This window comes from Falco naumanni, chromosome 4 (assembly GCF_017639655.2).
Source record: "Falco naumanni isolate bFalNau1 chromosome 4, bFalNau1.pat, whole genome shotgun sequence".
Taxonomy (NCBI): domain Eukaryota; kingdom Metazoa; phylum Chordata; class Aves; order Falconiformes; family Falconidae; genus Falco; species Falco naumanni.
The window spans coordinates 63,447,824-63,459,992 of record NC_054057.1 but is presented as its reverse complement, the minus strand read 5'-3'; the positions used below and the strand labels follow the sequence as shown (position 1 = coordinate 63,459,992).

The 12,169-nt window shown below is 48.3% G+C and overlaps 1 protein-coding gene across 5 annotated transcripts; it reads left to right on the top strand.

The window, feature by feature from the left end:
• Positions 1–1,203: 1,203 nt before the first annotated feature.
• TPM4 (tropomyosin 4) lies at positions 1,204–11,988 on the top strand. Of its 5 annotated transcripts, none has more exons than XM_040592179.1 (10): positions 1,204–1,941; positions 2,680–2,827; positions 5,283–5,408; positions 8,493–8,626; positions 8,916–9,033; positions 9,370–9,440; positions 9,693–9,768; positions 10,385–10,447; positions 10,527–10,596; positions 11,128–11,363. In XM_040592179.1, the coding sequence occupies exons 1-10, from the start codon at positions 1,778–1,780 to the stop codon at positions 11,208–11,210; spliced, it is 1,053 nt and encodes a 350-aa protein (XP_040448113.1). In that variant the 5' UTR covers positions 1,204–1,777; the 3' UTR covers positions 11,211–11,363. The 5 variants fall into 5 exon arrangements, with proteins under 5 accessions (XP_040448113.1, XP_040448112.1, XP_040448114.1 ...); XM_040592178.1 differs by lacking the exon at positions 11,128–11,363 and adding an exon at positions 11,786–11,988 and having other exon boundaries at positions 1,227–1,941; XM_040592180.1 differs by lacking the exons at positions 1,204–1,941; positions 2,680–2,827; positions 11,128–11,363 and adding exons at positions 4,595–4,744; positions 11,786–11,988.
• Positions 11,989–12,169: the final 181 nt, after the last annotated feature.

Here is a 12,169-nt window from a genome sequence, read left to right as displayed (position 1 = left end):
GCACTGAAGGATACACACAGCTGTAGTCCCGGGGAGGGGCGTGCATGGCTTTGCATCTGCCTCCATCACACGGGTTCCTACACATGCTGGCTCAGACATGGCTCACGCCGCCCTTCCCCACTCCCCTTCCTCCCTGACTGGATGTGGCTCCAAAGCTGCACCCCACAACCGGCTCCTTACAGACAGGGCCTGTGGCACATCCACCCTCATGGAGTGTGGGTGGGTGCCGCGGGCACAGCCCTGGGGGTCCACAGTGGCAGGTGCGATGGAAGGTAGCCCCGGAGGAGCCATGAAACACGGCCAGCTGGTTTGAACTCCACAGGAGCAGCGTGCGAGCTGGACCGCTGGGTTGCAGCCAGCAGAAGAAACTTGTTAAAGGTGTACATTGCCATGAAGAAAGCGAGTGGGCATCACCACGGCTGTGCTGCGCCAGCTGACCCAAGAGCCGCGGCGGTCCCTGCCTCAGCAGCCAGGCTTTCACCTCAGCCACAGCCCCCCAGCAGGGCTGAGCCAACAGGCTCCCAGGGCAGGGGGGCATGGGGAGATGCAGGCCGTGATGCTGATTAATATGGTTTATTTGTTTTTAATGGCGCTTCTGCTGGTGCAGCCACACTGTTAATGTACTGCCTCCTCACCTCTACTCCTTAACCTGTTCGCAGGCTTGAAACCTGTGTGGTTTTCCTCTCAGAATTGGACAAAAAGTGCCGGGGGGTGGGGGGGGGCAGGGAAGGGGAGACAAATATGGCGATTTCTAGGAGAAAAAGCGCGTTTCTATCGGATGAGGTGTGCCGAGGCGCACACAGGCTCGGGAAGAGCCAGCATTGTTTTCCCTGTTAAAAATTCCAAGCGTTGTTTTATATACGGGGCGGGGGGGGGGGGGGGGGGGGGGGGGCCGGAGAAGCCCGGGGTCATTTAATTGCCGTTAACGAGGGGCTGTGGAGGGGCTGGTGCTGTCGGGAAAGGGCGGGCGGGCGGGCGGGCGGGCAGACGCACACACACAGCCCGCTGGGAGGGGTAGTCCTCGCTCGCGTCGCCATCTTGGTGTCGCCACGGCAGCTCCTCGGGGCGTTGCTGGCAGCCATCTTGGGATGGGGAGGCGGTGGGGGCCCCCGCGGGCGGGGGGGTTGGATTTAGTAGTCGTGTGCGCGGTGGTTTTGTTTTGAATAGAAACACCAGTAAATGGGTGGTAAAAGGCAGCCTGAGCAGCGTAGCAAGTGCGCTGATAAGCCTTGTGGTGCTTTGGGGATGGTTTGTGGGGCTCTTGCTTTGTTTGTAGGTGGTGTGCTGATACTGGCTTCAGGCCCATTCTACTGTCATGTTTAGCTAAATAAAAGGCAATTTTTCCTTTGAAATCATTCCTGAAGGCCTTTCAGTGCCATGCCAGCTCGCTCCAGGGGATGAGGGATTCCAAATCTTGTGCTGGGTCTTCTGGTACCCCACGTGGCTGGGGATGCTGTGAACACTTCTGAGGGAAGGCCTGACAGGGTTTATGAGGTTGGGCTGTGTGTGGCCCGGCAGGGAGCTACAAGGCTGTGGAGAGCAGAGCAGGTCAGAATAGGGAAGGAAAGGATCATGGGGTGGTTAACGGGACCCGAACGTGGGGAAGAATTGGGGGAAATATGAGGGCATGTGGGTCACCGTACCAAAGTCAACAAGCATTTTCAGTCAGCTCTGGGAAGTAGAGTAAGCCCTCGATGTAGTCGGGACAAAGCAGGTCATGCAAAGGGATGGGAGAGAGCAGCTGGGGGGATGGTAATGTGTTTAATAGGACTGTGAAATGAAACAAGGCTCATGCTGGGGCTGTTGGATGTTCTTGATGTCCTCAGTGGAACTGCTCCTGATATTCCTCCCAGAGCCTGTTCTTGCCGTGCCTGACAGAGAGAAGGTGACTCCTTCATACAGCGGAAGTAATTTACAGTGCTCATCAGACTGCAACTTCAGGTATTTTGTTCGGTTCCCTAAGTATTTAATGAGTGAAATTTCAAAGACAAGCACTCAGACTCACTCAATGCCTTTCAGCCTGAACTTGGTATCTAAATCCAACCTCTATTATATATTATACTATTACAGATTATAGCTAGTTCTTTAACACCAGTGCTTATTTTCACAGAAAAAAACCCTAACCTGCTGTCTCATAACATGTCCTGCATCTTTTTATAACATAAATTTAGCTACCATTTAAGTGTAGATTTTTTTTTTATTTATGCATGGATTTATTTTGGAGTATTCCAAAAAGATCCTTTTCTCCATTAGTCTTATGCCATTATTATAAGAAGCCAAGCCATCCCCATAGATCTGTCGGGCTGTTTAATTGCTCTGCAAACACGAAGGGGTGCTAATAAGCTTTCTTTCAAGCATGTGTTCATATGTCAACACTTTTGCTTCTGTCAGAAGCTTAAAAATGGAAACAGTTTTCTCTTTAAGAAAACAGGAGCCAAATAAGGAGATGATGGAGTGGTGAAGATTCCTCTAGTGAGTCTGTTCCAGCTCATTCCTTAGAAAGGCTCTCTATGAAAGATCAGAGAAGAGGCCAATAGATCTGGGTTTTGTCCAGCGGTCTCTGGGTTTAAAGCTCTCTACAACCACTTGAGCTCATTTTCCCTGTGACGGCTGGGTACAGCTTATTTCTCTGCCCAAGCTGTTAAAAATCTAAACCTTTACTCTTTGTAATTCTTTCAGTTGTGTGACAGATCCAACCTATCCTTTAGCAAAAATGGAAGCTATCAAGAAAAAGATGCAGATGTTGAAGTTAGACAAAGAGAATGCCATTGACAGAGCAGAGCAGGCTGAAACAGATAAGAAGGCAGCTGAGGACAAATGTAAACAGGTAAGTAGAAATAAATGCACTGATTGTGCATGTGCTGTGGAAATAAGTTAACAGAATACTATGTCACAACTTTTTGATTCAGAAAGGGAAGTAACTGGAAGCTGGGTTTTCTGTTAATCTTTTTGAAGTCTTTTTGCCTTGTTGTGATGTTATACTCATACAGCCAGGGCTAGGTATTAACTTCTCCTTTCAGCTGTCTGAGTCTTTGCAAAATTGGCACTATCCACAGATTATTAAGAGTACTTTGCCTAAGTTTTCTTGAATCTTACATAATTGCCTTAATTTTTGTGTGCTTATGATTCGATGGAAAAGGCCTTACATACTCAAAATCAAAGCTGTGTACCTCGAACACATGTAGCACTAGTATTAATACCTCCTGAAGAGTCAGCTGTGTCTAAACATTAATTGAGCCTCTTCTTGAAGTGAATTAATAAAGTTCACTTGACTAATCCTTGGTATAGAGAGTGCCCCTTAGAGGCACCAGCTGTGACTCAACAGTAGATATGTTGTGTTGGGTTTTTTTAAGAATAACCAGAAATACCTTCATTTGAAAGCTCTTCTTTTAACTGAATTTTAGTGTTAGCATTTTCATATTCTTTTGCTTTTCAATGTTCTTTATTCTGGGTGTCTATCTCATTTGAGCTGTACTGTTTTCAGAATGATCTTGAAATGTAAGTTGACGACACTTGCGTTTCTTATTGCACTTCCTGTAAAATAACTGTGTTTTTTCCTTTCACATTCTTTAAATGTGGCTGCTTCTCCTATGTCTTCCAGACTTCTATAATATGTTATTAACATTCAATTGGCCAAATACTTCTTATGTTCAAGTTCAGTTTGAGATCCTGGATGATATGAGACCAAAGTTTCAACAGATCATCCGTTTGGCTAAAGCAACAGGAAAAGTTTCCAAAAGGGTCAGCTGCTGCTGTTTTCTCCCTCTGCCCCCAATGCAAGGAAAACCACTTGTCTCTTCTGTGTCATTACAGCAGGCTTCTACAAGCTGTATGCATCACCCTATGTGTGTCGTCCCTATTTCTTTCCTAGCCTCAGAGGTGTTGGTCAGGTGCCATTCTGCTGGGCCACAGTCTCTTCAGCTCATCTTTCTGTACTCTGCAACAGCCACAGCAGATTGTTCCTCAGAGTGGTTAATGGGGATTAAATGCTTAGCCTTCCTTTATGTTTAGTTATCAAAGGTGATTTCCTACAGAATGATAAACTCTACGCTTATAGGAATTTTCAAGTATCTGTATGAGGGTTATTCACAGTAAAAAGCTAAAAGAAAAAAAATCTTTGCTCTCTTTTCTAAGTTGTGTCAAAGTTTTCAGCGCCTTTTTTTTTTTTTTTTTTTTTTTGGTAACGTGGGCATGGTACTTGAGTAGCAATTTTAACATCATACACAAAGTGAGCATCACCTTCATTCTGCTTACTGTCCCTCTCTCTGTTAAAGCATCCAAGCAAGCATATTCAGTTCTCTCGCACTATCTGGTTACTCAGAGCAGAAATGTAGCAACATAACATTCAAGAATAACACGCTACCAAAAATGTTGTTAAAGCTATCTTTGAAGCTAGAGTGAAGAAAGTCAAGTGTACTAAAACACAAACTTATTTTGATAGACGGAATTTATGTGCAGGCGGAGCTAAATGGTTGCATTGGTTGCTCTACAGACAGAACTGTTTTGTATTGCAGATGACATGATGGAGCAGTTGGGTTTGCAGGCACACTCTTATCAGCAGCAAGCCTCCTGATAATGTAAATTCTTCTGGGAGCACGAGACAGTTCATCATTAAACAGTCTCCCAGCAGGTTATAAATAGTCCCATTCTAGTGTACAATATGGATTTATATGGTATGGAGGAGAGAGGCTGAGCCTTGTGGATGGAGCATACCTTGTTGGGCCACGACTGGAGAATAATTCAGGTGGGAAGAGACCTCCTCCCCAACTCCCACCTCCTGCTTATGGCAGGGGCTGTCGCAGAGCAGAGCTGTTCCTTCCTGCTTCCAGAGTCTTGCGTGGGGTTTGAAGTGTCTCCAACGACACACAAAAGATGACTCGGGAACAACTGCTTTTTTTTCTAGCTATACAGGAACTGAAGAGTTTCCCAATAAATCATCAGGACATAACTTTAAAACTTTTATGCTGTAGAATTAACTGCTGAAGGGCGTTGCAGGGTCCAAAACGGAAATGAGGTGGAAAAGGGTTTATACCCAGTTATGTATTAAACCAGATCCCGCGTGTGCAGTGGCAGGGAATGTTGTCCTAAGGATATGTGTTTAATCATCTTTCCCTGGCAACTGCTACCAGTCATTCTCAGACTCCTTGCGCCAGCAGAACTTCGATCTGGTCTTTTCTGACTCTTTGTATGTTGTGTTAGGCTAAAACTAATAGTAAAGAGACATTTTAACATTATTAAACTGTAACTGATAATGCTGACTTTATTTTTTTCTCTTTTGAAAGGTAGAGGATGAGCTGGTAGCTCTGCAGAAGAAGTTGAAAGGAACTGAAGATGAGCTGGATAAGTACTCGGAGGCTCTCAAAGATGCCCAGGAAAAACTGGAGCAGGCTGAAAAGAAGGCCACTGATGTATGTACCTACAGCTAATACTCACCTGTTACTGTGCTCTGTATATTTTGCAGTAAGTAGGTAGTAACACTGATTATAGGAATCACTGAGGGCTTTTGTGTTGCAGTCTTTTGATGGGCGGGGTGGAGAAGGCAGTGTTGAACTTCAGGTACACAGGTCTGTGCCCTCTCCCAGAAGGAGCTGGGGGCTGCTGTTCCCCACCGGGATGTGGCACCCGCGGCTGCCCGGGGGACACTGTGCCACTTGGGCCTTTAACGGGTACCGGAGGTACGTGTAGCACTGCACCTCAGGTTCCGGAACCGGGGGGGAGGGGGAGTGGGCGGGGATTCTTTAGGAAAGTGAAATCTCCTTTAATCGAAGTAAACAAGGTGTTGATCTTTCAGGGGAGCTGGGCTGTGAGGATGCTGTTGGGCGCAGCCCCCCGCAGGCGTGACGCCCAGCCCCGGCTCCCCGGCCACGCGTGTCGCTGTCAGAACGGTTCGCCCGGCTCCTCTCCGCCAGTACCACACCGGAGGGCAGCACCCGGCAGCACGGTGCCGAGCCCCACCTTTTGGGGGCCTCAGGGTGGCGGGGGAGCCCCGCAGCGCTGCAGCCGGGCGCGGCGCAGCGGGTTGCGCAGCCCGGGGCGGGGCGGCCCCGGAGCTGGGTGGGCGCTCTGGGGGACCCCGCCGGGGAGCGGGGCTGGGGGCGAGGCGGCCCCGGAGCTGGGTGGGCGCTCTGGGGGACCCCGCCGGGGAGCGGGGCTGGGGGCGGGGCGGCCCCGGTGCGCCGCTGTCCCAGCGCTGCCTGCGCCGGCTCCTCTCTGTGCTACGTCACCGCCCCCACCTCCACCTCCAGCCGCGTGACGTCATCGGCCCATTGAAAGGCGCGGGGCCGCGCGCCGCCACGTGCAGCACCCCCGCGCCCTGCCCGTCGCCAGCGCCGCGCCCATGGCCGCGCCGAGCTCCCTGGAAGCGGTGAAGAGGAAGATCCAGTGCCTGCAGCAACAGGCGGATGAGGCGGAGGATCGCGCCCAGGTCCTCCAGCGGGAGCTGGACCTGGAACGGGACCTGCGGGAGAAAGTGAGACCGCCCGGGCTGCCTGCTCGCCTCTCTCGGTCGCTCTCTCCCGGGCTGCCCTGCTCCTTCCTTCCTGTCTCTGGCTCTCTCTCGCTGGGGCGCGCCCGGCTCTCCCCTGCTCCGGGAGGACGGCTCGGCCGCCGGCTGCCTTCATTCCTCAGCTGTCCCCCTCGCTGCTCCGCTCCGCAGACTCCCTGCGGAAGCCGCTGGCGCTGCCGCAGCGCCTGGCCCGCACCGGCCTGCGGGGCGCCGGGCGCGGCGGCGGTGGCTGCTGCGAGGCGCCCGCTGCTTATCGCGCTTTCCCCTCGGAAACGGCGTTGCGAGCCCCCATTGGCATCGGGGAGCGGTTACGAGTTTTGTAGGAAATGGCAGTTTAGGAAAAAGCACTGCATGACAACGAGCGGGGAGTTCCCGCCTCTCGGCGCCGCACCACTGGCTTCAGCACAGCTGGGAAATGTCCGAACTGCTGAAAAATCACTTTCCCTCCTGGTTTTCACAGAGAAATGAGAACTCTCCACTAGTGTGCGGCTCTCCCGGGGCTGGACAGCTGGTTTCACTTAGGTTTGTGTGTGATCAGCCTTCCCGGCATCTTCCTGCTATTTTATCACATGTCAGCGAGTTAGCCCGCAGTCCTTATACGGTAAAACTGCTTCTGGGAGAGGTGGAGCCAGACTAACTCCAGCTTCCCAGTGGCCCTGTCTCCATAGCTTTGGAATCTTGCTTAATTAAAATGTGACTTAAAAGTGGCCAGCCTAGTGGAAGGGGTTGCAGACTAGCACCTAACAGACACCGGTTTTCCACATGATCGATGGCTTTTGTGTAAATCGAGAAAGTTAAACACACAGCGCTGGGTAGAAAACAAATGAAATACTGGGTAATTTATGACTAGAGGAGTCCAGGGTCAGCTGCCATTTGGATTGGTCACTGAAATCCTTTCTAAGATGGTACAGCTATGAATGAAACCACTTCCTCCAGCTTAGGAGGAGCGGTCAGTAACCAGATTTGCAAAGTTGCAGCAAAACAATTATATCTTCAAAGTGTTTAACATAAAGCAAAACCCAATTGCCTTCCCAGGATCTATACCCTGTCTTTTTTTTTTTTTTTTTTTTTTTTAAATAAAAAATCTTGTATATGGCAATCATGCTTAGATTTGGGGACAATTAAGCATGCAAACCTGGCAGTTATTAAAGTAGGGCTTTATTTTCCTTGAAATAACAAGCAATTAAAGGAACCATATCTGAATAAACACAATGTATTAATCAACACTGATTTGTTCATGTTGTCTATATGCAAGCGTTTCTCCCAATGACCTTTCCATTTATTATCTAGTCTGTTTTTTAAATGTTAATAGCGTTTCAAATTACTGTGCAGTTTATTCAACAATATATAAAGAGACATTATTAAGAAGTGCTTTCTGTCTAATTCCTTAAGTACCACAGGAACAAATGAAAAAGTGAACTGATTTTAAGAACATATCTAATTTTGCCCTGTTTATGTTACAAAGACCGACTCTCCCATGCTGAGGCAAACTGTATCTGCCCAACTGACTGCATAAAGATTATAGAGCAGTGGCAGGCTCAGGAGCCCATAATGGATAATGAAATGGCTTTAACTTCAGCAGCGTGCTGTGGTAGGTATTGCTTTGATCTGTGATGGAACTAGGAACAGAGAGGTGAACTGTGAGGTTTTGGGAACAAGCCATGATGGAAACAGTTCCGGTTTTAACTTTGCAATCCTACGGGGAGATCCAGCCCTGTGAAATGATCTGAAAATACTCCAATGGTAGCAATCAGTGTCAAGCCCTTTGTTGTATGGCAGGAATGTGAAGTACCATTAAAAAAGAAAGAAGCACATACTCCATACCTAGAAATTTCTGAGATGCCACAGTTGAAACAAAAAGCAGAGGCAGAAGGCTTCCTGGAGCTTCTGCTGCCTATACCAAGGGGAAGCCTTTGCAGTTGTAAGGAAACCCATCAGCTGAGATTTTGCGCGTAACCTCAGTTCTGGGTGCTTGTATTTTGTGTAGGCTGAAGGTGAGGTGGCAGCTCTGAACAGACGTATCCAGCTAGTGGAAGAGGAGTTGGATCGTGCCCAAGAACGGCTGGCCACTGCCTTGCAGAAACTGGAGGAGGCTGAGAAAGCAGCGGATGAGAGCGAGAGGTACATTTCCTTTTTTCTTTCTTTCTTTTTTTGGGGTAAAAAATGGAATATATATGAATAAAATACTCCTTTCTAATTTAGTATCTGCATGTGCTAATGTGGATTGTGGGTCAGAGATTTGGAACTTTTTTCAGGCTGGAATGAGTAGTTCTGTTAGCCTTGAGGAACATGACAGTATTGTCATAACGGCCTACTTTTTGGTTACAAGTATGGAATTCCAGTTTGGGATTTTTGAGATAGTAGTGCTAAAATGTTTCTATGTTAAACACCCGTGTTTTGACTTCTGCAGAGGAATGAAGGTTATTGAGAACAGAGCCATGAAAGATGAAGAGAAAATGGAAATTCAGGAAATGCAACTGAAGGAGGCCAAGCATATTGCTGAAGAAGCTGACCGCAAATACGAAGAGGTAAAAGGGATAAGGAAACAATTAAACATGAGGGAGAACCATGAACAACTTCGTTACGCTTCAGTTTAGTCAGCCTTTGCAGGCTTCTCACTGTGTGGCAATTGAACTTTGGAACATTCCCAGAAAGGGGTAATTTTAATAGTGACTTGCAGCTTCTTAGATATTTAATGCTAACAACACTGCAAAATCCAACTTATTTTGGGAAAAAAACCAGCCGTATCTGTGCATGGATGTTCTAATCTAATCTCATTATTCAGGAAAGCTCGAACGTAGTGCTGTGAGAGAAAGGGGTAAGAACTTATAGGCTGGCTTGATGCAGCTGTTGTCTCTTCACAGGTTGCCCGTAAACTGGTTATTTTGGAGGGTGAACTGGAAAGAGCTGAAGAGCGTGCAGAAGTGTCTGAAGTGTGAGTAACTCCATACACACAGGAGCAGTTCACAATACATTAAAGGTCAAAGTTGTATTTCATTAGAAGAATCTGCTACTGGTAGGCAGGCATGTGGTATGGGTAGAAAAGCTTTTTTATACCCCGTATACCAAATTTTCTTCTTTCAGACTCAATCATTCCTTCCTTCCTTGGATTTTTAGACCTCTTGAAAATTAAATTAACTGATAACAGGGACAGTAGTAATTTATACTTTTGGGTTTTTCCCTATAGTAAATGCAGCGACCTTGAAGAGGAGTTAAAGAATGTCACTAACAACCTGAAGTCTTTGGAAGCTCAGTCTGAAAAGGTTGGTTCTTGCAGTAAACTGAAGGATAGGGGCAAAGCCAAAACTTGAAAATAAAGTTAATAGAAATAAATCAGAAATTGAAAGGGTTTAGCAGACTGCCTGTTTAACAGAGACTGTTGATAATGCTGAATGGGTTCTGCTCAGACCCAAGTCAGTGATATAATTACCTGCAACAGCCAGGCCCTACAGCGCCGTTTCTCACATCTGCTGACCACTCTCGATTTTCCAGTCTTGCTCTTTTTGTGGGTTTTTTTGCCCTCAATAAAGAAAATTGTTAAACCTCTTGATTTCATTAAACAGTTGGTTCTGGCTAGTCTAAATCGGTATGGAAGGCTTCACATTCTCTTGCACATTCAGCTATTTTTGTGCTGCGCAAGAAAGTAAGCCTGTTAAGGTGTGCGATGACGCACAGAGGAACTCGGACATCCTGAGTCTTCAAATGATGTTTTGTGATGAACCAGAGTCTGAAGTGGAGAAGAGGTGAAGAGGAGAAAAGTATGGAAGGGGCGTTTGCAGCTGCTGTAGAAGGAAAAGTGGTTGTAAATAGGTTGCGGTTTCATAAACATTATTGTAGCTACAACTTCCCTTAAATAGTGTTTATTGTTTGTTTTCACAGTACTCAGAAAAAGAAGATAAATACGAAGAAGAAATTAAGATTCTCTCTGACAAGCTTAAAGAGGTAAGTGTCCACCTCCAATTGTTATTCTGGCATCACTTTTTTAACAAGCATCCACTCAACTCTCTTTGATTTTTTTTAGGCTGAAACCCGTGCTGAATTTGCGGAGAGAACAGTTGCCAAACTGGAAAAGTCTATTGATGACCTGGAAGGTATGAAATCTCTTGAGTTTCATTTAGTGTTCAGTTTCAAATCAGGAAATAAACTTCTCGGAGTGGGTATTGGATTTGGCTGGTAAGGTCAGGCGCACCGGTGTGTGTCTGCGTGTGTTGTGTCTGCTGCCCAGAGTGGCCCCTCCTGGCTGGAGGAAGTTTCCCTGAAAGGGTTTTTTTTTTCAGAAAGTTGGTAACAATGACCTGATTTTGGCCAACTCACAGATACATGGGCTCAAGGACACTTTCTATTAATACAAAATCATGACCCTGCTTAATCTGGTGACTGAAAAATAATTATCTGAGGTTTAAAGAAAAGGAAAGGTAGACATAGCTCCTGACCTGGCAGCAGTGGATATTTTTTTTTTCATACCGATGCTCAGTTATACATCTGTTTTCTTCTTTTGTTTTCCTTCCCGACTGCTTTGGCTGCTGCCTTCCGACTGTCCTGTCTCCTACTGTGCGCCTCTCCTCTGGGCTGTTTCTCTGCATCTCTTGCTGAAATGTGCCTTCTGTCCCTGTGACCGATAGACGAGTTGTACGCTCAGAAGCTGAAGTACAAAGCAATCAGTGAGGAGCTTGACCATGCTCTCAATGACATGACCTCCTTGTGATCCACACCCCAGGGGGCGCGGGGGCCGCTCTCGCTCGCTGCATTTCTTACGCTTTTCTTGCCTGTGAAACCTGTCACTTCTGTGCAACTTCCACAAGCGATCTTTCCGTCTCCTCTGTAAGGACGGAGCTCAATAAAAACACGATACCTCTGCCTTTCAGCTTTTGGGCTTTATTTCCTTAAAACTCACTTAAAATACAATAGGAACGACACTGAAAATGCGTTTGGCTCCTCAGGCTGGGGAGAGGCGGATAGAGGCAGCTCAGCTGCCCTCATCAGCTAAATGTCAGGGTGCCCAGGGACGCGTGGGGCAGCCAGGAGCTCCGAGTGCGCTGGGTGTTGGGTGCATCCTTGTGTTGTTCCCCCTGCCCCCTAAAAACCTCTCGGGACAAGGACATCCCCGGAGGATGTGTCCTGTCAGTGTTAAGGTATGTCCAGACCCCTCACTAGCCGAGAGCAGTTACCAAGACTTGGCCCCGTTTTGTGGACACAGTGCTGGTGTCCTGGGCGTGCAGGAAGCGACCGTGGGGGTGTAAATAACGTGGGTTCAGGCTGGTTTTTCTTCTTTCTCACCAGAAAAGCTCGCCCAAGCCAAAGAGGAGAACCTGGGTTTGCACCAGACACTGGACCAGACGCTGAACGAGCTGAACTGTATATGACACGGGAGGCACCGGGACCCCGGCACCGCCCCCCGCCGCCAGCGCGGCCGTAGCGACCCCCCGCGGCTCCTTCCCCCCCCCCCCCCCCCCCCAGCCCCGCATTAAACCGTCTCCCGCTGCCCGGGCCGCCTCCCGCCCCTTCTGTAGCGCTGGGGGGGTGGGGGGGGTGGGGTGTGACGCCACGCACCCGCGCGCCACGTCAAGTGGGAGACGTGACGTCACTGCCCAGCCGTGCGGCCCCGCGCTGCACGCGCTTTCCGCCCGCAGCAAGAAGTGACGCATCGGCTGGGCAGCCGCGGGG

Coding starts and splice junctions, on each gene's coding strand:
- TPM4 (XM_040592178.1), top strand. CDS start 1,778: ATGAAACAAGGCTCATGCTGGGGCTGTTGGATGTTCTTGATGTCCTCA. Junction 5,409..8,492: donor CTGAAAAGAAGGCCACTGAT/GTATGTACCTAC, acceptor TATTTTGTGTAG/GCTGAAGGTGAGGTGGCAGC. Junction 8,627..8,915: donor GCAGCGGATGAGAGCGAGAG/GTACATTTCCTT, acceptor TGACTTCTGCAG/AGGAATGAAGGTTATTGAGA.